Source organism: Agelaius tricolor, unplaced genomic scaffold (assembly GCF_023055355.1).
Source record: "Agelaius tricolor isolate 1412-34295 unplaced genomic scaffold, bAgeTri1.0.p SCAF_14, whole genome shotgun sequence".
Classification (NCBI taxonomy): Eukaryota; Metazoa; Chordata; class Aves; order Passeriformes; family Icteridae; genus Agelaius; species Agelaius tricolor.
In genome coordinates, this window is record NW_027269274.1 from 1339271 (window position 1) to 1364277 (window position 25007).

The 25007-nt window shown below is 51.8% G+C and overlaps 1 protein-coding gene across 7 annotated transcripts in view; it reads right to left on the reverse strand.

Annotated features, from left to right (window-relative positions):
• Positions 1–7864: 7864 nt before the first annotated feature.
• ITPR1 (inositol 1,4,5-trisphosphate receptor type 1) overlaps positions 7865–25007 on the reverse strand; it is a 162013-nt gene continuing 144870 nt past the window's right edge. For all 7 annotated transcript variants that reach the window (XM_071439294.1, XM_071439295.1, XM_071439293.1 and 4 more), the window contains 2 exons: positions 13913–14074; positions 7865–9216 (listed from right to left, as the gene is read on the reverse strand). In XM_071439294.1, the coding sequence (XP_071295395.1) occupies positions 9127–9216; positions 13913–14074 (252 nt within the window). In that variant the 3' untranslated portion in view covers positions 7865–9126. The remainder of the gene's footprint in view (positions 9217–13912; positions 14075–25007) is intronic.

Consider the following 25007-nt stretch of genomic DNA (forward strand, 5'->3'; position numbering starts at 1 on the left):
TATCCCTGTTATTTCCTACCAATCACATCCTTCCACTCTGGCATTTTCCTGCCTTTCCCTCTCAGTTTGGGTGAGGCCACCTGAGAAGATCCCTGGCCAGAGTTTGGGCAGGAGCTCTGCCTCTGAGTGGGTGTTATGAGAAAAACCCCTGAGCATTCAAATGAAGGACAAGAGCAACAGCTGTAGTAGAGTTTATATTCCAGTGATCATGGGACTCTGGGTCGTTTCCTATCTGTTTTTCAGTAAGGTGTCCGGGGGTTATAAAATGAGCAGTATTTATCTGACCCGGGAGGCAGAGACATTACCTCATTGTCACGGGGTCAGTGGCAATTAGAGTGCAAAGCCCAGCCAAGCAGCGCCGCTGGGTACAATAGTCTGTGGCAGGCTTAACCTTTACGGTCACCGCTGCTGCGGGGGACAGCATCGGAATAGCCAGAGCAGAAATGCCCTTTCCTCCCCAAACCCCTCCCAGGCAGCTCACACACGCTCCTCCCTGGATATGTTAAAAGACTGCAATATATTAATTTAGGCAGGATGGACGGCTTAATGATTTATACCAGTCTCGATTTGGAGTTAAAAATTAAGTTCGTCCCCAAAAAGGTGTAGTAAGGACTGAGTGTAACACAAGGGCAGTAATTTTTAGACATCAGCCAGCTGGTGGTTACTGTAAACACGGTGTACAAAGGTGAGCAGCCAGGTCAGCAGCCGTGCCCAGCGTCACCAGCCCAATTTAACCTGCACCTGGAGACGATGACAACGGCACCGGGGAACAGCGACGGGCCCTACCCACTGCTGCCCACCAGCAGCTGAGCCTGTGCTCAAGGGCATTCAGAACTGAAACCAGGTGCTTTTCATCTCTGGAGGTGGCACCCTGATATTTCTGGCCTGTTCACACACAGTTGTACGTCACACACAGCTCCTGTCTGTGGGTGACAGGCTCGAATCACAAGGTAAACCCCAGCTGTGAACGTAAGGGCCATTCACTTTCAGAGAGCACCTTGAACTGTCACCCCAGAGGAGCCACTGAGGAGCGGCGCTGGTCACAACTCCCCAGTGTTACTCACTGGTGCCTGCAGGGCTTTGTCGGGGGTGGGCAGGATGCTGCGGGAATGCGCCGCAGGAGCTGTGCCTCAGCCTGGCCGCCTGCCACCAGGGCTTTCCTGCTCCCTGGAGTCACCCAAACCTCTGATTCACACTGTCTGCCCAGCCTGCTCCTGCACCACTTCATGCACCACCTCTAGGCTCTTGGCTCAGGAAAACTGAATGTTCTCCCTATTCATTTTTTCACTGTATAAAATGTGGGGTTTGGCACAGGCTGAGCTGACCCTGGTCTCCCAGAGAGACAAGTTGGGAGAGAGGGGAGGGGGCAGCACTGTAGGTACTGTACAAGCATATGATCTTCCCTCTTGCTTTACAATTCCAGTTACTCAGAATTAGGGTGAGGGTGTGGGTAAGGAGCAAGATTTTCTCCTACAGCCATGTCAGACTGAGTGCTAGACCCACAGAAAGACCAGGAACTAGGCTTAGAAAATACCTGAAAAGCAGAAATCTGAGAGTTTATGTTCTTACCTTGTAGGCACTAGCTCAGGCCCCGAGTTGGGGGGTCTCGTTTCTTATGGCAATGGGGAGAGAAAGGTGGGTGTACATGGGAGGCAGGAGAGCCTCTGGCACAGGGATGTGGCCTCTGGTCAGCACTGAATACACTTCCAGCTGCTTTTCTCCATGCTGGAATCACAGCTGGGAGCTCTGCCCAGGGCAAGGTGGGAAGCAAAGCGCAGAATGCACTGGGCAGCAGCCTGGAAGAGCCAGGTAAAAGCTTTAACTAGCAAGATGTCCCTGAGACAGGAGCTGCTTCATTCCTCCTTGGACACTTATTCCTTCAAACCGCTCCCAGGTGAGGGGATCCTGCAGCCCACAGCCTTGCTATCCATGCCTGCTCCAGGCAACAGCCAAGGATTTTTATTCACTCCACCCCTGCCCTGTGCATCTGTGGCAATGTTGAGGAGCAGTGGTTGGTAGAGCATTCCCTTAATAAATGGATTGCTCTGTTTGGGGTGGTACAAGGTGGCTCCTTCGGGGCCATCCACTCATCCCAGACATCCTTTGCACTGATGCCCTTGGCTCTGTGCAGGAAATTTTCACAGGGCCAGGAAGAAACTTAGGAGCGGCCGTGATGGCACTGACATCAAAGGGCTGCGAGGAACCTGCCTTTCCATCTCTTCCCAGCATTTACATTGAGCCGGTTTTAGAGGCCACCGTTTCCTTCTATCCCTCCCACTTCCTAATTTTAGGGAAAAAAGGGAACAAGCTCTGGTTGCCAACCACAAGCACACACCTTTGGGAGAGAGGCTCCTGACGCAGCAGAGCAGGATGTCTGGAGCACATTCAGGAGGAGCCCATCAGCAGCATTTCCCTGTGGGTGACTCACCCTGCCCGGCCAGCCCTGCCTGTTTGAGGTTTTCCATAGCCCTAGTCTTGGCTTCTTCCAGACTTGGAGCAGCTGTAGGTTTGGGGGTGTCTCCAGGGTGAGTCTGGATTTCCATGCATTTTGGGTTTAAATAGCTTAATTCTCTCATCAGCTCCCGATCTAAGTGGACACAATCCAGGTTGCTCTCCTCAGAAGTCTGCTGGCTGTTGAGGTGACCTTTTGTGCCAGAATGAGATTCACTGGCAGCAGAAATTCAAATTAAAGGCAATAAGTACATTTATCAGTAAAAGCAGTCGGTCACAGGGCCACATTGCAAAGGTCTACACCAAATTTAGCATCACATGGACATGTTCTTGAAGATGTGGGGCAGTTTTCCCACCACTTTAGGGCTGGACATGGGGAGATACTCTGTGATTTGAGTCCTGCAGGTAGTTGTGCTACTGCACAACCACAAGTTGCACCAGGGAAGGTTTAGATTAGATGTTAGGGAAATTTTTTCACAGAAAGGGCTGTAAAGCATTAGAACATGCTGCCCAAGGAAGTGGAGGAGTCACCATCCCTGCAAGTGTCCCAAAAAACCTGTGGAAGTGGCATTGAGGACATGGTTTAGTGGTGAACATGGTGGCAGTGCTGGGCTGACCATTGACCTCGTGATCTTAAAGGTCTTTTCCAACCTTAACAATTCTGTGATTCTACTTGATTATAATGGTTCTTTGGTTTGTGAATAATGAATGATCCTGTGATTAAATTGCTGTGAAAATTCCCGTGGTGTGTAAATAGAGGCAAGCTGCAGTTTTTAGCTCCTTTTGGGGTTGCTAACATCGAGGGGATAGAATTTTCTTCTTGGAATGTGATTGTACATGATGTTTGCACCCATCATTCATAAGGAAAAGTTTCTTACAGACTTAACAGATTGTGTTTCCATCTCTGCTGCGTAAAAACAGTGTTATGGACACAAGCGAAATGGAAATCATAACACAGCATCTCCACTATTTTAAGAGTCATATTGGAACACATGGAACAGAGATGGAATTCCGCTCTTCACTGCCTTCAGATTTGGTGTTCTGTGTATTTACTTAGCGCTAGAAAAGGAAAGTGAAAACAAACCCGTTGCCTCAATAAAGCCCAGGAACAGGCTCTGCTCCTGCCCATTCCCTTGGGACCAGACACCATTTCCAGGCAGTGGAAGGTCTCTGGGCAAGCAAGAGCTGCAAAGTCATTCCTGAGATGAGACAAGAAAAGGGAAAAAAAGGGCTGAGAGTCAGGGTGGGAAGAGCCATCTGAGGAGAACTAATTGGTGAGAAAGCCGAGAGACAGGTCTGAGGGATGATAGTGCTTCTGGAGGGAAGGGCTGCCTGGAAATGGGTCTGGCTGTTCCTGCTCCGTGGGGCTCCTGGGGAAGCACCTGCCTCGAGGCAATTTATTCAGCTGTCAGCATGTTCTCACACAGACTCTGGATGCATCCCAGCACTGGGAGCTGGGTTGCGCACAGGGTGCTTTTCCCATCTCCTGGTTATTGTTGAATTTCAGGCTTTTTTCCCGTGTTGTACTGGCTCAAACTGCTCCTGTTTCTCCCATGGAGACCTGAAAATAGGGAGAAGATTGGGCACTTCCACACCAGCAGTCAAGCTCTAAATCAATCAGATTTTCTGGGGGTTTTTTCGTTATTTTGCTGTTTTTTTTCCCCTGTAAACTTCTCCATGCAATTCCAGCTGCACCTCCTGAATTACTCTGATTTGGTCCAGAGTTACTCTTTAATTTTTTTTCCTTACACAATTTCAATTCCAAGTGTCCCCCTCATACACGTAACTGCAGCACAGCAGCCAGGATTGGGCAGGCTGCCCTGATCCAAGTGTCCGGCGTGGCACCTCCTGCGTGCATGTCACAATTTCGGGGTGACTAAGCACATTGGCAGTGGCTTTCAGTGGCATCTCTAGAGCACTGCTCTATATTTGTCTTTCCTTCCTCTGTTTGTGTCGATTTAAAAGAAATAAAGCGGCTCCAAGCTGCATGCTGACAAGATTTGGCGATTCTGGATGGCAGGAGGGGTACGAGGCTCAGCGCAGCGAGTACTGGAAAGATATTTGTCACTGCAGATTCTGCTTGTCATATGCAGAGATGACATGCAGATCTCCCTCTGACAGATTGATAGTCATTCCGAGATGCATCCACCCACAAAAACCACAGACATGCTGCTTGACTCAAATCTTGACTTTAACCACAACTTTGTGATGCAAAACTGGTGGAGTTTTTGGTACTTTTTGTTAAAAATGAAATCTTTATAGGGGTTTTCCAGCATCCTTGCTAGTTACTAAAAACAAACCAACATCAGCCTACTGGATGGGACAGCTCAGTTTACTCGTGGGTGGTTTTGACATTCAGCTCATTAACATGTTTAGTCTGAAAGAATGTTGGGAAGGTAGTAAATAAAAAATTGGATGGAGAAATACAGCATCTCTCCAGAAGTTACTCCTTATGTCGCAGTGACAATGCCAGTTTCACTTAGAAGGAATATTTGTCCTGATTTTACTCCAAATACCCACAGCTTGTCCTGGGCGAGCTCAAAGCTTGGTCGGTGTGTTTGTAGAAGTAAACGCACCGTGCTGGGTGTAAAGGTTACACTCTGTGCTGGCCGGGGCCAGGAAGTTCACAGCTTGGCATGGAACTTCCAGTGCAGCGTGGGAGAACCTGGGGACACGGGCCCACAGCCAGGGAATCTCCCAGGGAAACAGGGAGCCTCCCCAGTCCGTCAGCACCAGCTTTGTGTCCCCAGGTGGGGAAGGCACTTGACATGGAACTGGCCTTGGCTGTTCTGGCACGGGGTGGCTCCTCCTGTGCACTCCTGACAAGCTCTGGGATGGCGCCAATGGAGCAGGGATGTTGGACCAGGTGATCCTTCCCACCTGACCCATTCTGGGATCGGATCTGTGCCTGGAATTGCAGCCAGGGGGTCTGCAGAGCATAGAGAACACACATGGCAGTGTCTTCGGCTGCTTATGTTGGAAATGGGAAAGGGAAAGTACTCCAAATAAGTTTCTCTTGTTCGGAAACACAATGGGCAATTTAAAACCCCTATTAGGCATGTGTGTAGGAGCATTTCCCATCCGGGGAGACCAGGGGGATTGCTATGGAGCTGTATTATGACTTCCCTGATATCAATCAAGCCCCCATTATGTAACGAGGTCTCCATCACGCGCGCCCCAGCGCGAGGCCCCGCCGCGAGCACCGAGGCTGCAATCCCCGCTCCTTTGTCCTGCCCTCTGCCAATTTGCTGCAAAATTGAGGATGAGGCTTGAATTTGCCATTGTGGCGGTGCTGGGGCCGTGGCTGTGCTTTCAGAGCAGTTATTTGCATTGCCTTGATTAGCATGTCACCTGCTTCATTAGCGGAGAAAAGGCTCCTCCACACGCTCAGCCAGTCATGCAAATTGAGGAATGCACGGAGATCCTTCCCCTCTAGGACTTTCCATTATTAGCAAAATTGGTAGATTCGGTTTGTTCCTTCCTCTTCAAAAGGTCATTTTTGATTTCCACCTCCAAATGGAAGTTCTTATTTAAGAGACAAAGTAATCGTGGTCCCAAACTTTTAACATCCAGCAGTCCTGCTTAATGAAACCTGATGCCAAAGGAAAACCCAAGTGTGTGCAGGGCAGGTGGAACCTCCCTGGTTTCAATCTAATCCTTAAACCAACAGCCATCTCTCTGTCACCCAATCATTGATTTTACTGGATGTCAGCGATGTGTTTTCAGAGCCAAAAAACTCCCTCCTGTGCAGGACCTAAACTTACATTACAAATGCCTTTCTCAGGTTTTGGAGGATTTTTTTCACTTGAGAGTCCACTAATTGTGAATAAAGCTTTTTGTGATGTCAGAGATACTCAGCTTTTGTGGAAAAGAGTACCCCAAATGGGGAAATTAAACAGATCACTCACACAGCTTTTCTCTGAGATCAGGAAGTTGCCATGGGGCACCAGATCTCAGTCCAGAATGGGAAAGTCCTAACACAGATTTGACCTCAGAAGCTTCAGGGACAGAACCACCACCAGCCCCAGCAGAGTTTTCACCATTCCCTGTCTCTGCTGGCACAGCCATCATGGGCAGAGGAGTTCAGCCAGAAAGAAAAATTTAAAAAAGCTTAGAAAACCTAAGAGTGAAAGAAGAAAAAAGGAAAAATGTGATGGTCATGGATGAAATGTCACTGCAGAAATGAATCTGCAGTCAGGAATGACCTGTTCGTGGGCTGAGGGGAGGAACAGAGTCACTTTCCTCTGCTGACCAGATGACACAGCCTCTGCTCAGGCTGGGGACACAGTGTGACCTCCTGAGCCATCTGTGCCACCCCCGGAACCACCCACCCGCCCTGCATCCCCACTGCTGGGGTGGTGGCTGTGCTCTGCTTCTCTTGCTGCAGCTGCACCCGAGGGAGAGAACCTCCCCTTTTGCATCTCCCCACAGCTCCTGGGAAGGCAGAGCCGCGGTGAGAGGCCCGGGTTCCACCCTGCTGCTTTCACACGGATCACAGAGCAGAGCAGGGCTGTGCCGGTGCCCAGGCACTCACTGCTTCTGCCTTTTTAAGGTAAAGATGAAGCAACAGCGCCCATCCTCAGGGGTGCCCTCTCAGGCTGTGCTCAGCCGCCTCCCTCTCACCTGACTGGCACAGGCTCTGGGAAGCCTGACAAATTTGTGTGTCTGCTTATCCCTGGATGGCAGGAGGGGAAGGAGTGAGTCAGGTACGTGTCTCTGCTGCTCAGGGAAAACGAAATCCTGCTCCTCCACCGCGCCGCGCCGGCGGCAGCCGCAGCGCCGCACTCCCCCTGCACACACCTTGCTGCAGAGGGGAAGACAGATTTGCCAGGAGATATATATGGAAATACATGTGATTAAGGAGTCACAATCTCACCGATAAATCAGGCTGGGAGACTGCTGGTCAGGCTGCCCTCCTTCCTCCCTCCCCTCGGGTGCCCTCCCGCTGAGCTTTCCTGATGACCTGAGCTAGGGGCACGCACCCACCTCAGACAGTTGTGTGCACTTACCAGATTAAAGATGATTAATTGTACCAGGTAGTTCCTGCTACATCTTAATCAAATACACATAATCAGCAACGCTCCTGTGCACACGATCCTTGGAGCTGGAGGGGTTTTTAACTCTCGCATGCTCCCATGACAGCCACAAACCTAAACTATCAGTGGGGACAGTGTGAAGTATCCCAACCCGGAGTGACCACAGGTGAAGTTCCCTGGGTGCCAGTGCCTCTCACTGCTGGAAGAGGGACATGCTCTGGTTTAAAAAAAATCAACCTCTGGCCCTGTGGGCACCGGGAAAAGCCCCATCCTTACCTGCCAGGCCCCTGTGACACCACATCCCATGACACCTGTGTGTGACAGAACTGCCACACACCACCTTGGAGGGGACACAAACCACCAGCAGCCTCTGACCATAGAGTATTTTGCATCATTTATTTAAATACCTATATTTATGCATTTACAAATTTTCATAGCTCTTTCTGTAGCTTTTTTTCATTTTTTTTTCTTTTGTAGACAGTATTGCAGAGAAGTCAGCTTCTGTAAAATGAGGTCCATGTATAAAACTATGCAGCGGATCGGAGGAAAAAAACCAGCCAAACAACAACCCAACAAGTTTCCTTTCACACTCTGGAGAATCAGAAACCAAAGAAAGTGACCAAATGAAAGGGGGCAGGGAGAGGAAGGGGTGGGACAGAGCAGCCTCAAACCAGTGGCTCTCACACAAGCATTACACACATCAGTGCTCAGCTACAGGACACGTTTCAGTCGGTGCAGTGCCTGTTTGCTAAAGCTTTAGCAGGCACGTAGGTCTCTAATGAAAAAATAGAAGGAGAGGATCCTACACACTGAGAATGCAAAGCCTGGACAGCCTCGGCTCGGTCCTGGGAGACTGCACCGACTTGCCAGCAGTGCATCCTCATTCCAAACTTCATTTTGCATAAAAAGTTCCCTTTAAGAAATCTTAGCATTTAAAAAACCCGGCGTCTGAGCTCTTCTAGCTTCAGTACTCTAAAGAAATCTCTTGAAAAATACCTCCTGCTTTCCTCACTCGGAAGCTTCAAAATAATGTTTTGCTTTAATCGATACCAATCGAACAGCTCACGGAGTCCCAGCATCATCCCTGGGAGGAAGAGGCAACAAATATGGCATTGCAAGATATTTACACACATGGTACAAAAATGTCCAAGGGTATGAAAAAATCACCAGTTACACAATTTTGCAGCAGCCTCATTTACACCTGTAATTTTATACCATTTATTACATTGTACTAACACACCAGATCCAAAGATGTGCACTCCCTTAGGACATTCAGGAGTTCCAAATATATTGTGATTGCATAATTCATATTGCACAATTGTATAAAAACATAAATACTAGCTATTCTATTCTTTTTTTTTTTTAAATACAAAATACATGTCACATAGTCAAATAATCTTTTCAAGTGCAATTCAGGTGCTCTCTTAAGTCCTTCCAAGGAAAAGGCAATTTTGATAGTTTTGGCACAAAGTTTAACCTCTGTCCCGTGCCAACAGTTCTAATCACAATCCACGCGCCCCCAGCTTGATAAGAGTAGCAGTCATATACATCTAAGTATAAAACCAGGGTATTTACAGGATGCACAGAAGGTTCAGGGAGCAGCCTCCGGGCCGGGGGTGTTCGGGGTGACCCTCCCAGCTCAGGCTGGTTGCTGCTGCAGGTTCACATTCATGGGCGGGGGGTGTCCAAGGAGACCGATGCGCTGCTTCTGCTTCCTCTGCTCTGTCATCTGGAAAATTAACAAGTTTGCTCATTAGGCCCCGGCGCTTCCTGTGCGTCAGCTCGCCCGAGGGCCTGCTGTGCTTGGCGTTTGCTGCAGAGCCCTGGCTACAGCCAGCGCCTGCTCCTGGGCCAGGGGTGACTCCAGCCCCAGCATGGCCATGAGTGTCTGTGTGCCCGGACACTGCTGTGCCAGGGACAGCCCCTCTGTGTGCCCAGACACTGCTGTGCCACGGACAGCCCCTCTGTGTGCCCGGACACTGCTGTGCCAGGGACAGCCCCTCTGTGTGCCAGGGACAGCCCGTCTGTGTGCCAGGGACAGCCCCTCTGTGTGCCCGGACACTGCTGTGCCAGGGACAGCCCCTCTGTGTGCCATGGACAGCCCCTCTGTGTGCCCAGACACTGCTGTGCCAGGGACAGCCCCTCTGTGTGCCCAGGACAGCCCCTCTGTGTGCCCAGACACTGCTGTGCCAGGGACAGCCCCTCTGTGTGTGCCCAGACACTGCTGTGCCAGGGACAGCCCCTCTGTGTGCCAGGGACAGCCCGTCTGTGTGCCCGGACACTGCTGTGCCAGGGACAGCCCGGCAGAGCCCGGCAGACAGCAGGAACTGGAGCAGGGAGCAGCCTGCAGAAACCTCCCCTGTCAGGAATTCTCTGTAACCCGTCCAGCAGAGGGGGCGGAAAAAGGGGCGAGCCCTGCAGTCAGGCTGGGAATACCCTTGCCTTTGCTGGAAAATGCTGAGCACTCCCTGCTCTCATCCCGAGTGAGCCAACAGCCCTCCCCATCTGCCAAGGCAGGACTTAACCCCCTCACTGCCACACAGCCCAAACTTCAGCGTTCCCCATCTGCTTCCCTCTCATTAAATGACGTTCTTCCAATCGGTGAACCGTGAATGGGAAATGGATCACTGATATTACTGATATTGGGAAATGGCCACAAACCAATGGCTCCATTCTGGTTTTTTTAAAACTCTGGGAGGCTTCTGGCAAGTTACATAAGCCATGTAAGGAATGACTCTGGCTGGGCAGGGTCTCGGGTGTGAACAGCTGGATCCCACAGCTGGATCCCACAGCTCCCGCCACGCTGTGGCTGCAGAGGAGCCACAACACGGGATGGCTCATAGGGAACACCAGGCCAGCCTCATCCCTGCCCCACCGAGGGCACCTGGGCTCCCCCAAGAGCCCCCACACCCTCAGGGCTCAGCACTTGATCCACACTCCCATCCTGCTCCTGCTGCTCCTTCCAGCTACAGCCACCATTTAACTTCTCCAGTTTGTGCTGTTTAATGACAAATGCCAGCCAGTGTCACTGCTTGTGGCAGCAACCCCAGCAGAAGGGAGGTGGCGTGTACATGTTTAGTTCATCTGTCACGCATTTGGGATGATGGAATTGGTAAAGTTGGAAAAGACCTCCAAGATCAAATCCAACAGTCAACCCAGCCCTACCACCATGGTCACCAGGAAACCACTTGAGAGGGTCTGTTTAAAAGCCCAGTTCCAGCGCTGATGGAGTTTCCCAGCTGGGGCAGGGTATCCTGGTGGCTGGCCAGTGGCTGACCTGGAGCTTCTGTGGGAATGGGATTGCTACAGACGGGCAGTGGGGGACAGCCTCTGCAAGGCTCCTTTGGTGCACGCCCCACAGCTCACCATGTGCCCAGGGGCACTCCCTTAACCACCAGGAAAAGGGCTGAAACACCATCATTCCTCTTGAAACCATAATTAACCTTGACCTCAGCCCAGCACCTTGCTCACTGCCTGGCCCAAGGGGAGGCAGAGCTGCTGTTTTCCCTTTCCCCAGGGCTGACTGCAGCCTCCCGAGGCCAGGGCACACCTCCTGGAATTCTCTCCACAAAAAGCTTCTAATGCTCCACAGGGAATGGGAGCAGGAGGAGAGGGGAGGGTCCTCCCAGAGCTCCCTGAGCACACACACAACCCACTCCCTGCTGAAGCTGAATGTTAAACTGCTGCTAAGATAACCCACAAGTTATGGAAATGCAGAGAGGCCACAAGGACTTGGCTTAAAAATGCCCCTTGACATTAATTATCTTCACTGAGCAAACTGAGAGTCACAATCTCACACTGCAAATAAACTGATTCGGAGGATGCATGGAATAAAAATGGAAAGAAAGAGGAATAAATAAAAGGTACTGTAGGAGATATTTTTCAGGCTGGGTAGAAAAGGGATTGTGCACCCTGGTGCAGGTGTTTGTAGAAGATGTGGCTTTAAAAAAAGGGAAGAATAAAGCAACCAACCATAAATAAGAGGGAGAAATGCAATTTTGGTGTCAATGCTGAACATTATTAATCCTGCACTACGCTTAATGCTGTGTGGAGGGCACAGGGCTGCAGGAGGGAGCAACTTATTGCCATCACATTTACTGAAGAGTGAATCTCCTGCAAAAGCTCTCCAGTGACAGCTCACCTGGGCTAACAGGCCATAAAAGCCAGGCACAGCAAATCCCCAGGGAGCTGCCAGGCCCTGGAATTGTGCTGACAGGACCCAAACACTGCCCAGGGGGCCCGGGGTTCAGCTGAGCCAGGCTGGGCTCCCCAATAACGCCTGGGCCTGCCAGAGGCAGACTGGCTCCAAAGGTTATGGTGAGCTGGAGTCACCTTCAGGACAGGGCATCCCCCTGGACACAGCACCTGCCTGTGCCCTGTCACCCTGAGTCTCACCTGGAGCCCGGGGGGCTGTGCCCAGCCAGGGCCGGCCCCAGGAGCCATGCTCCAACTCTGGGAAGGATTTCTGGGTGATTACATCTAATCCCCTGCTGCTGCAGACAATTATGGTGTAATCTTTTCACACAGAATTAAAGTGATCAGGATTTTAATGGCTCTTGGTGCACTTTGGGGAAGCAGGCAGGCTGGAACTCGGCTTCTAATAATTAGAGTCTCCAGAAACCTAACAAGCTTGAAGAGCAAATGAATGAGAGGTTTTCCCTTTATTTAATTACAAGAAAATAAATACAAATAAAAATTCCCTGAGTTAGTTCCTTTCCTGGAGACAGTTCCTGATCAGGAGGAGGGATATACTGGCTTTGTCACATAATTGGAGCATCCTGCATCTTCAGCAGGGCTCTCAATAATGGTACTTAGGGGAATTCCTAAAAGCTATCACCACACTAATGAAGCTGGTTTCCTCTCTTGCTTTTACAGTCAAATAGCCCTCTAAAAGCTAAACCCTTCATTCTTATTGTCACAAAGAGCAAGGAGAGGTTTTAGCGCTTGGTCAGCCAAGAAGGCTGCAAGCTTCAGAAAGAAGAAATGTGTCGTGAGGCTGTGGCCAGTGGGGAGGCTCCTGTGCCTGCACTTGGAGTCAGAGCCTTCAGCAGGGAGACACAGGACACATGGGGCAGGGTAATTGTTTCCAGGCAGAACAGCCAAACCACTGCCTGGCAAGAATTAAAGCCCAGACAAAAGAGCAACTGCCTCTGCCCTCCATCCTCAGACCAACTGGAGCAAGGGGCTCTGTGGCACCGTGCCTGAGCACTAATTACAGCCCGGGGCAGCGAGGCTGTCAGCTCCCAGTCCCCCACATTAATCCCTTCCTTGCCTCCACAGGGTGCTGGGGCAGGGCCCAGCTGCAGCCCCAGAGCAGAGCTGATGGGAAGGCAGGAGCTGATCTCAGGCAGTGCTGGCTGCTAGGGCTCCTGACAGAGGAGTGCTGCATGGAGACACCCAGCCAGCCCAGCACAGCACAGCTGGCCAGCAGGGATGGCACTGGTGCTGGGAGAGGAACTGACCCAGAGCTGCTGGGCCACCCCTGCCCCGGGCAGCTCCATCCACCACCCAGGTGCAAGTCAGCAATTAATCCCAGCCAGTGCCAATACCTACATCAATTCACTAATTGAACCATCTGGCTCAGGTTATTAATACACAGAGATAAGCAGCCACCACAAACAGCTCCTGCCAGCACAGGCAGCAGTGCTTTCCCTGCTCCCTCCAGTCAGGCTGGAATCCCCAGGGACAGCACCAGCTGAAGCCCTGCTGCCTCTGTCCTTCACAAAGCCATCGCTGGGGCTGGGCTGGGCACAGCCCCACGACAGCCTCGAGCCCAGCCAAGGCAGAAGCCACCCAGCTCTTGCTGCAGAGAAGCTGCTGCACCAGAAAAACCCTGTGAGGTCTGTGGAGCACTGGCTGGTTCGCAGCAGCAGCAGCAGCAGCGTGTGGTGCAGTGCAAACCCTCCTGGGATATGTGAGCTGCAGGCTGAGGGTGACAGCAGCCAAATCACATCTGCTCAGCAGCACAGCCACAGCACAGAGCGACCAGCACCACCAGTAACCACTCGAGTGCTCCTCCAGTTTTCTCGGTGGGTTTTGAGGTGCACAGGGTGACACAGCCCCGGTGTCAGTGTCACACCCTCTGGCTGACAGGATCGCGCTCAGCTCTCGGGGTTAAAACCCCAAACAACAACAACAACACCCGCAGGCTCCCTGCCCCAGCCAGGACTGATTTAAGTTGACTCTGGTGATTTTTTTAACACAAGTTTTCCCTTTCTGATGTGGCCACTTTGGAACTCGCCAGCTGGGCCAGCACCAGGCAGGTCAGCTGGAGCATGGGGCTCTGGAGGGACTCTGGTTTGTTCACTGCTTTCCTACCCAAGAGTCACTCTGGGGAAGCTCTTCCTGGGGTCTGCAGAACCCCAGCTGCAGGAGGGGCTGGCAGGAGCCTGTGCTGCCCATCACAGTGTGTGCCTGCTCCTTACCTGATCCTTGAGCTCTGAGAGCTGCCCAGAGAGGTTGGTCACGAGCTTCATGGTGGACTCCAACTTCTCCTGCAGGTTCCTCAGCTCGTTCTGCTCTCCCTCCGAGTCGCTGCTGACCAGTGACATGGCCCTCATCCGGGGGAACCAGTCCAGGTTTCTCTCCTGAGGATCACAGAGCAGGGCACAATTAGCGTTTGCCACCTGAAAACCTGTCCCCAGAGCACGGCACAGCTCTGCAGCCACGGAACATTCCTCGGATGCAGCAGCTCTGTTCTTATCTGTAGCTATCTGCAGTTATCTGCATTTGCATCTCACTGGAAAGTTTGCAAAGTGCCAGCCCGAGGCACTGAGGCACTGCTGGGAATTGGGGCTGCTCATTTCAGGTTTCCTCTCCAGCTACTCACTGCCCCCAGCCCTTGCTCCCTCACATACACCTCAGCATAAATGCACAACCACTGGACATTAAACCAGCCCAGATGTCACGTCTGGACAAGCATTTCCCAGTGCTAGAAATCCGCTGCCATCTCACTATCTTTTCATTTGTGTTTGAGGAAGATTTTCTGCTTTTTTGGTCAAGCAAAGCTTGGCTGTGCTCTCTGATAAAAGAAACCAAGTTCTGGAAATTCTTCCATAGCTGAAATACTTCCTTTTTAATGAAAAAGAAAATCCTATTATGACTGTCTGGTTCAGGCTAAAATGAGGGACAGATACAATGCACTGCCTGTAGGGCTTTCCCACAGCCATACAAAGTCTCTCATAGTCCATGTGTAAGTTGCACTCAGGAGTGTCCCTGGACACAGGAATGTCACTGGACACACACTCAGGCAGAGGAGCCTGTACAGAGTCACACAGGCACTCGTGTACTCGCCAGAGATGTTAAAAATAAAGGCAGGAGCGGAACAGAAAGCCACAAAAGAGGAGGAGGGGTGCACCCCACGTCCTGACACCTTACACTTCAACATCAAACTGGTTTCCCATCCAGTCTGGTTCTCCTCCCACGCTGGAGATATGCTCTGAAATGGAAGCTGAACTCGGGCTGGCTGAGATAAGGTGTGTGTGCTCTCACAGGTGACACAGCTGGGGAGCTCTGAACACACCAGGCACACTGAAGGGCGACTGCATTAACACCAAGGGATGCTGTTAATCAAAAATCAATCAACACCGCTGATTAACCAAAGCTCACCCCACTGGCTGGCCAGGCTCTTCTCTGGGCTCCCAGCTCGTTTTTAAAGCAGCACTGCAAACTCCTGCCTTTTTGTCATTCCCTGCCTGAATCTCCAGCTCCAACCCCTTCCCTCCATGCTCCCCCTCATTCCCAGGAGCATCCATCCTGCTTAATCAGGGCTGTGCACCTCTACAGAGAGCTCCAGTCACATCCTCTCTGCAATTCAGATGCGATGCCAAGACTCATCAGCCTAAATTAGCTGCCTCTGATGTGCCTGGAGTTTCCTTTTGCCAGGATGAGAAGGCAGAAAGCAGAAAGCAGGCCCTTTCCCATGCAGGCACCACAGCATTCCCATGTGATGCAGAACTGCCAGGAAGGCTGTTTGCTCCTGATCTCTGTTTACAGGGCAGATGGTTTCTGCTAATAAAAGGGGGAAAAAAAAAATCTATGTACAAAAAAAATATGCCTTTACCAAGACAAGTGCCAAAATATTTTGGACTTTAGGGAACGGCAGTCCCACAATTAAGGTTTAATAGTAGGAACAGGCAGCACTGCACTGTGTTCTTCCAGCTGTAGTAAAAGCCTCATTAGGGAGGAGAGGGCAGCTCAACATTTGTGCTCAGGTCCAGCATCTCCCACCCAGGGAAAACCAACAACACCAGCTGCACCTCCTGCTGTTCCCCCAGGGAAGAAACAAGGGCAGAGGACGAGGAAAATTAGACTAAAATGCAATTTATATTGGCAGGATTACCTGGAGCCTCAGGTCCACATCCTGAGGTTTCTAGGCAGACACTGAAGCTCCTGCCTGCCCCATTCTTGCTCCAGAAATATTCTCCTTATTCCCAAAAACGTTTCTAAGGCCATCCCCAGAGTGTTCCCAGGCCCCTTCCTTGAGAAGGATGAAAGGGATGAGGGAAGCACCAACTTTCCCTACCTGCAGTGTTTCATAACAAATACCCCAAGCACTTTCCAACATTACTCTGCAATTTAAGCCAGCACTGCAGCTGCTGTAGAGGCTGTGACTTGATCCTTCCAGGCCTGGAAGGTGAAATCAAACAGCACCCACAGCTTCTGCAGCCTGCTCAGAGCTTGCAAACTCGCTGGGTTTCTGAAAGCCCCAGCCTTCAAAGTCAGGAAATCTTGGCTTTGATTTGAACAAAACCAACAAAGCACCTCTAGTTCTCATGTCAGGCTGAAAGATGAAAACCAAACCATGAACTCCAGAGGCTGAGGCAGGGGAAGGCTGAGGACAAGGAGACACAGCCCTGTGGGCATCTGAGCTGGGGCCAGGGCTCACACTTCAGCTGGAACTGGCAGTGCCCTCTAAGTGCTGACCCACCTGGGAAGGGTTAGGGGCACCTGGAAATTCCCTGTGCAGGGACAGCCTCAAGGAAGGACCTGGACATCCCCTGCCCACTGTCACTGATGTGCCTCCCCACTCCCACAGCTGCTGGCACCACCCTAACCCAGCATTCATCCGGACACATCCAACTGCCACCCAGCAAGAACCAGGGGCTGTCCACCCAAACAGGCTGGGAAAGCACGGGGAGAGAGGTGCAGCTCCATCCCCAGGATGCAGGTAGGGCAGGCACCAGGCAATGCTGCTGGCCCAGGCTGGGGCTGGTCTCTCCAGAGAGGACAGAGGGAAGCTGCCAGTACGGCAGGACACAGCTGTGCCTCCTGCACACACTCCTCATGCTGGATTTCCCTGGAAACCTTCAGCCTGTTCTTCAGCCCCCCCCAGCCCTGCAGAGAGGAGCTGGATGTGACCAGGCTGCTGACACACAGCCCATCCCTGTCCCTGTCCCTGCTGGGACTGTGGGGGTGTTTGCTTTCAAATAAATATTTAAGCAGAGCCAGCACCAACGGAACGGAGCAGGAATGCTGAAAGGTCAGGGGATGGTGATCCTGCTGGGCCAGCCTGGCTCCCAGCACTGCCACTCAGGGGTCAATAAAAGATTTATATCTCCATGATCCAGTTTCTGCTGAACTTCAGCTCAGCCCTGGGGTGCCTTTAAAGGCACAGCTTCATGTCCATCTTGGGGCTTTGGAGGTGTTTCAGAGGCACTGAGTGAGCCTGGAGAGGGGAGGCTGCCCGAGCTCCTGTGCAGCTGCTGGCACCCACAGACCAACGATGCCCTCTGCACCCTCTGCCCTGGGACACCGGGGTACAATCAGTTCCCCATTCCCAGGATCTTGGGGTACACTGTGCTCTTCTTCCCTTCCCAGGATCCAGGGCACCCTCAGCTCCCCATTCCCAGGATCCCAGGGTACTCTCAGCTGCCCATTCCCAGGATCCTGGGGTACCCTCAGCTCCCCATTCCCAGGATCCAGGGTACTCTCAGCTCCCCATTCCCAGCATCCTGGGGTACTCTCAGCTCCCCATTCCCAGGATTCGGGGTACTCTCAGCTGCCCATTCCCAGGATCCAGGGTACCCTCAGCTCCCCATTCCCAGGATCCAGGGTACTCTCAGCTCCCCATTCCCAGGATCCTGGGGTACTCTCAGCTTCCCATTCCCAGGATCCCAGGGTACCCTCAGCTCCCCATTCCCAGGATCCAGGGTACTCTCAGCTCCCCATTCCCAGGATCCTGGGGTACTCTCAGCTTCCCATTCCCAGGATCCAGGGTACCCTCAGCTCCCCATTCCCAGGATCCAGGGTACCCTCAGCTCCCCATTCCCAGGATTCTGGGGTACTCTCAGCTCCCCATTCCCAGGATCCAGGGTACCCTCAGCTCCCCATTCCCAGGATCCAGGGCACCCTGAACTCCCTGTTCCCAGCCCAGGCCCAGCCCTGGAGCTGCAGCAGCCGGAGCCAGCGCAGCACTGCCGGAAGCTGCCTGACCACAAGGGCTGGGTTTCTGGGTTTCAGGCTGCAGCTCTTTTCTAGGTAAAGTTGGAAAAGTCCCTGCTGCAAGGGCAGCAGCAGCAGCAGCAGTGTCACAGCCGGGTGGGGGTGCTGCCATGCCCCTGGGAAGGCAGAGGAAGCGCTGCTGCCATTCATTCTGAGAAGCGCCGGCTCCTCCCGCCTTCTGCCGAAGAGCTGGTTCTGAGAAAGGCTGAGAGGCGACCTCAGCATGGGCTGTGCCAGCAGAGGCATCCCCCTGCTCCTCCTGGGCAAGGGATGGCAGCTCATGGCAGGCAGTGGAGCTCTGCTCGCCCCAAGGACTCACCAGACCTCTCCAGGGTCCCCATGTACCCCGTGCCTCAGAGTTACGGGTGCTGAAGGGCTCATTCAGCCCTCTCCAAAATAAATCCCCACAGCTGCCAGCAAAGGGCTGCCCAGCAGCATCATTTACAGAATCACGGAATTATTTTGCTTGGAAAAAACCTCCAAGATCACCAAGTCCAAGCTGTGCCCCATCTCTACCTTTTCACCCAGCCCAGAGCACTGAGTGCCACGTCCAGTTGTTTCTTGAACACAAGCAGGGAAAGGCAGCAGCAGCAAATTTCAGTTTCTGTCATGGGAAGTTAAAAATCAGACCCACACAGCTACAAAAGAGCTCTGTGAAGCACTCTGAAAATGCATCTGTTTGTTTGTGGTGAGATGGGACTCCTCTTGGGTCTTTCTTGAGCTTCCTGGAAAAATCCCCACATCAGGTTCTGTCTCTGCTGCAAAGGGCTCACCATCACTTCTTCCACACGGAGCTGTACTTCTCCCCTCCATAAAAAACAGCTCCTGATGGTGTCTCCCCCCTCTACACAGAACATTCTAAATTCCTCCCATGCCCTGTGTTGTCCCACAGGAGGCTGACAACACAAGGTTCAGGGTGCAATAAGCTCCCTTTCTCTGTTCAATACCCAGGTGGCACTTGGGCTGGCGCAGGGCAGGGAACCCGGAACACAGACACCATTCCCAAAGGTGCAGGATGACCATGGCCCTACCCCTGGGACAGCTCTGCTGTAGGTGACTGCCCGGAGCCCAGCTGAGCACAGCCAGCCCGATGGAGCCCAGGGCTCCTGAGGGCCCTGTCCGGCCTGCCGAGAGGATAAGGCCACGTCTCCACACCATCTCCTCCTGTTGGGCTGTTTGATCCCACTGAAGTAGGGCACGCTACGCCCCCAGAGCTGGGCAGGACAAGCGATTCCCCAGCAGAGGCTGAGCTGCACAGCTGGTGGCAGTGGCTGCTGTCACCCACATCCTCTTGCACAAGGGCCAGCGGGGTCAGGGGATGACTCAGGGCCGGCCTCACCCCAGCCCGGGGCCACCTCGGGCACGCTCGGCCCCAGGGCCTTTCTGGTCCCAGGGTTTGTGTTCCCAGTGCTGGTTTGTGTTCCCAGGGCTAGTTTGTGTTCCCAGGGCTGGTTTGTGTTCCCAGTGCTCACCCCACGGTTTCCAGGCAGGAGCCTTCCCCCTCTCCGACAGGCACCCACCCTGGCAGCTGACTGGGATCCGCCCAAAGCCGGCATTATGCAAACATCCATTCCCCAGAACTGGCCTGAAGCCTTTCCTTCTGCTTTCATCCACTCAGGCCCTGCTCATACACATGCTCAGCCCAAGGGGAACCTTTGCCTGGTCAGCTGGGATGCCGACCCGAGATTCTCAGCATGGATACCAGGTGGTTTATCCCAGAAAATCAAGCACTGGGTTGGAAGGGATCTCAAAGCTCATCTTGTTCCACCCCCTGCCATGGCAGGGACACCTTCCACTGTCCCAGGTGGCTCCAAGCATTGTCTAAGCTGCCCTTGGACACTTTCAGGGATGGGAAGCCAGAGCTGGGGAAGATGAGGCTGACCATTCCTTTCTGCCAGTGCAGCTCCTGGTTTGCACCAAGGGTGGAACAGGTTCCTCCCTGTGTGAGCACAAAGCTCAGCCCGTGCCTATGACACAGTGTTTCCAGCAGCCCAGGGCCTGCTGCCAAACACTCCAGGCTCTTCCAAGCCTCTGCCATGATTTCTTGATTAACCCTGTAATTATATTGGCTAACTCTGGCCAGCTATCTCAAGATGCAGCTTGTTGGGAAGTTACCACCAAACAAAGCACTGTCAGCTCCAGGTCACATCCTGACCTCCTTGGTCTTCCTCCTCCTCCTCCTCCTCCTCTCCCAGCTTGCACCAGTACCACGGTGACTGGTAGCCCCAAAACCCCAATTTCCTCATCTGTAACCCAGTCATTTGCACGGGCTGCTCACTCCTGTGTCTGCAGCTGGTTTGCTCAATATTGATATGACAAATCTCTCCTATTTGACTCTGCCTGAAGTACAGGATTTCCAGGCACAAATGACAGATGAACATAACTACATTTCCAGCACTTTCTCAGACTGTAATTTCATGTCCATATGTCTTTCACCAGCGCTGGAATCATTAAGGGCCTTTTGGAATGCTTTGGGTTGGAAGTATCCTGGTGTGCCCTTGTCATTCCTGGGGTGCTGCAGTGCAAAGCCAGTCTTGGCCATCTCCAGCTGAACTGGGTTTCATGGAGAGCCTGGGACATGGCCACTCCTCAAAGCCATCACCACTGCTGAATGCCACCTTCCTGCTGGGTTTCAGAGCAGTGACTGTCCCTGCTGGATAACTCCCTGGGAAAGGCTTCAAGTCACACTTGCACTTCTAAAAGGATGCAGTTTAAAAGCCTGACACTGATGGAATCTCATCTTCACTTACCAGGAGGCTGTGCCTTGGCAGCAGTCACTCAAACCCAGAATCAGAAACACTTTACAGGACAGAGCTCAGGACACCAAAGCCCAAAAATATACTTTAAAAACCCCAATAATAAAAAAAGCCCAATAATATACATATACTTTCCCCAGTTGGGAAAAAGCCCAATAATATGCTTAAATCCCCAGCTTTGTACACAGAGGTTAGCTAAGGTACAAAGGGAAATCTGTAACCTTCATTCCTATTCCAAATTCCTTTAAGGCTACCTGTGCCATCACTCCTATTTGTAAATGGTTCCTTTTCAATGACAACACAATCCAGATTTGGAAGTCAGTGCCCTCGATCTGGACATGGAGCTTGGGCAACTGTGACACCTCTGCCTCATTTCTGCAATAAAGGCTGCTAATGACACAGATCCTGCTTGGACTGAAAACAAAGGGGAACTGCAGGAGCTAGTCAGGAAGATCCATGCTAACAACTTTCCCAAAGCAGCCTTTACTTTTTAATGAGCACATCTGCATGCACAACCCCTGACAGCCCAGGCTGCTCGAGGTGCAGAGCAGGGGATGCAGGAGTCGGGCATGCAAATATTTGTCTGTGCTGTGACAGCCCATGCAGCTGCCTGCAGACAGCTCAGGAATGCACACAAACCCCGGGTGCCTGTGTGGTTTTCTCCTTACCGAGCTGCAGAGTGAGAGATTTTACATATTCTAAATGCCTGCACACAGCTGGCTGTGGCAGAGCCCTGCCAAGGCCCCAGTGACAGCTGAGCTGGCAGGGCTGCTGTGCTGCCCAGGCTGCCACAGCAACTGCAGGCAGAGGGCAGAACTCCAGGAGGAATTCTCAAGCCAGGATGGGAAGATAAGACATTTAAATGAACTAATCTGCAGGGAGTTGCACGGAGTTCACATGAGTCATCTGGGTGTGGATGTCAATGTCTGGCCAAGGCAATAAGTGGATCCCCCCACCTCCCACACACAGGGTGTTATTCAGACATCACCTGATCTTCCTGGTGACTGCAGAGCCTCCAGAACCGGGGCCTTTGTTCCTGGGAATCACGGGAGGCACCCTCAGCATCCTTGCCCATGCTCCAAGCACGGAGCCAGCCCCTCTCTCTGCAGGATGGAGTAGAAACACCCCTGCTCTGACCAGCAGAGCTGTACAAACACCAGGAGCTGAACATCACCTCTGCCACCAAGAGACGCTTCCCCACATCCACAGCATTGTCTGTGCCATTAAACTGATATTAAGGAGGTGGCTCAGGGATGCAGTGCCAAGGGCACTGCTCCACGCCAGCTGCTGAGATCCCTTTGCCATCTCAGGGCACCACGAGGCTGCCAGGGCAGGGGGGCAGCAGGGCAGGGTGGCTCAGGGCAGCAGTGGGGTGTGCACAGCCTCAGCTTCCCCCACCCCACCCCTGCAGCCCCATTCCCTGAGCATCTCCAGCGATTCCCAGCACGGATTCCTGAGATGCCCCGAGTTTGACATCATCTGCGGCAGCAGGCACACGCTCCCCTCCTGATGAAAGAGAACATTATCCCTGTTTACAGCAGCAGGAATTCCAGCCTCCATCAGCAGCCTGGACCTGCAGCTACAAGCCCAGGGCAGCCTGGCCCTGCATGGGACTGAACCAAACCAGTCCAGATCCAGAGCCCAACAGCCCCAAACTGGTGCCAGAACAGGGCTATGGGAGGGAGAGTGACAGTGCCACAGCAGCACTGTCAGAACAGTTAACAGATTTTATTTTACAGAATCCCAGACTGGTTTGGGTTAGAAGGGACCTTAAAGCTCATCTCACTGGGCAGGGACACCTCCCACTGGTCCAGGCTGCTCAGGTCAGATCACTGCTGGGTTTTTTTGACTTTTTTGATCAATCTTCAGTGCCCTAAACTCAACTCTATTTCCCAGTGCACCTGTTGACTTCTTTCCTCGTGATGTGTTTGAACTTAATGAGCTTCTGTCTGTGAAGAAATATAAAATTCACTAAGGAATTGTAGTTAATAATTGATTTTCAAGGCTACAATTTCTTTTAATGTGGGGCCAGGATCGTGAAGGGTGCAGGATGAATGCTATGGGCCAGATCCAGCTCTGCCATACCCAATACAGTGGGAATCCTCAAAGCTGCCTTTCTATACACATTATTTTTAGACAAGAAAGCATCAAAATTCAAGATCACTTTTCAAGGTGCCTGAATATTCACTAACTGCATAAATGAAATTGTCCAGGATTCTTTTGATACCACAGTGCTTAAAATATTCTTAAAGCACTGCACAAGCAGCACTGGAAGCAGCTCACAAACTGACAGTGGATATAATTTAAGTGTCCTAAATTCTTTAACTTTTTTCTTTACTGTTTTGTAGTGTCATAACAACCCACAAATACTAAATGGCAAAGGCAATTTTTAAAATTGTATTTTCTTAATATTTTTTTCTTTCATTTACGGAGGGACAGAAATCCGAGTATTCTGAGGGCATTTTGTTTGGAGTCAGAGCACAGGTGAAACATTTGAGGTGTGTTCTGCCATCACAGGGGGACTTGGAGCACATGATGCTTCCTAGCCCAGCTCCTAAAAACGGGCACAAGCAGCAGCTGAACGCTGGTCCCACGCACAGACAGCCCGGGGAGGACGTGCCCCATCTCTGTCACTATCCAAGATGTTACAGTGCCACCTTCAGTCGGAAACACGGGAGGAAAATCCCTTTACAAGCCAGCCATGCCCCAAGGAGGCTTCCCAGGAGAGGCTGGTGGCTGCTAAGGCAGCCCCTCCACAGTGAATCTCTGCCCAGGCACTCATGGCATCAATTTAATTTAAAGCTTTCCTCGGTCTGTCCCTCTGCATGCACGGGATTTTGCCCAGAGAGGCTGGGGTTGGGGAGTCCCCATCCCTGGCAGTGCCCAAGGCCAGGCTGGAGCAGCCTGGGACAGTGGAGGTGTCCCTGCCATGGCAGGGCTGGCACTGGGTGGGCTTTGAGGTCCCTCCCAACCCAAACCAATCTGGGATTCTGTGAGCACAGAAAGCCTGAGGAACAGATGAACTAGGCCCCACCCAAATTATCCCTAAAAACACCTTAAATGGGAAAAACCCCACTTCTGGCTCCTCCAGCAGCATTTAAAACAGGTCTGGTAGAAAAACAGATTAATCATGTTTTACACCCAGATTTCAGGGCAGAAAAGGAAGTTCTAATGTTAAAGGACACTGGGAAGAAATTGATTTTCAGAGTAAGCTTTGCCAAATGGCTCCTCAGGAATCCATGGACTGCAGAGGCCTCCAGAGGCAGGGCACAGCAGCCTGAGCCTGGGGCAGGATGATGCCAGAGCACTGAGGTGAAATCCACATTTCCTGCCTGTCCCACACTCCTGCAGGCACACCCCACATTCACCAGCCCTCACTGAGACCTGCTCTCAGGTCTTCATTAAAAATTGGCTCATGAAATGCAAACCCCACCAACTACAGACACACTCCAAACCTCTACCTAGAGCACATGGTTACATAAAATTGCATCTGCATGAGACACTCTGGCTATGCATAATTTATCCCTACTCCCATGCACACACAGTAATTAGCCCTTGCTGACACTTAATGAATGGGAATTCTCATAAAAGTTCTCCAGTTTTTGTGCTTCATGCAAACATATTCAGTGACTAATTTTTGGTTCTTATCTAATCCAAGCCGTTCATCTGAAATAATGAATTGGTTGCCAACTGAAACTTTCTTTTAACTGCTTTTAACAACAACAAAAACACAGCACAAAATCATCTTTTAGAGGCAAAAGCACAACACAAAATTGTCTTTCAGAAGCAAAAGCCCTTCAGAAGTGCAGTGCTTCCCCCTGAAGTCATGCGTGCTGCGGGGGGATAAAGGAAGGGAGCAAAATAATCAGGCAGGCTGGGAAGCAGCAGTGATGCACTTGGTTATCTCACTGTGCTAATCCTCCATCAGGTGACTGCTCACAAGATTGCTTTAAGCCCTCATTACTGAGGGAGGACTCCAGAAGTAGGACGGACACTCTGGTGACCCCAGAATAACACGTTTGACCTTGGAGAGGGCTCGGGGGGATTGGCAGAGCCACCCCAGGGAGATGGAACCTCCCAGCAGATGTGCAGGGAGGGGGGCAGCAAAGTGCTCTGCTCTAAGGAAATCACCCTGAAATTCTAGAAATCAAACAGCTTTTGCTCCCCGGCCAGAAGACACAAATTAGTGCCTGGGCTTTGGATGTAATTCCAGGAGCTCTGAACCTGCAGCTTGGCAGAGATGAGGCTTTTAATTCTCTCATTAAAAGCCCTTCCAATTGAGTAGACATTAATTGTAGATTTTCACAATAATAAGCTCAAA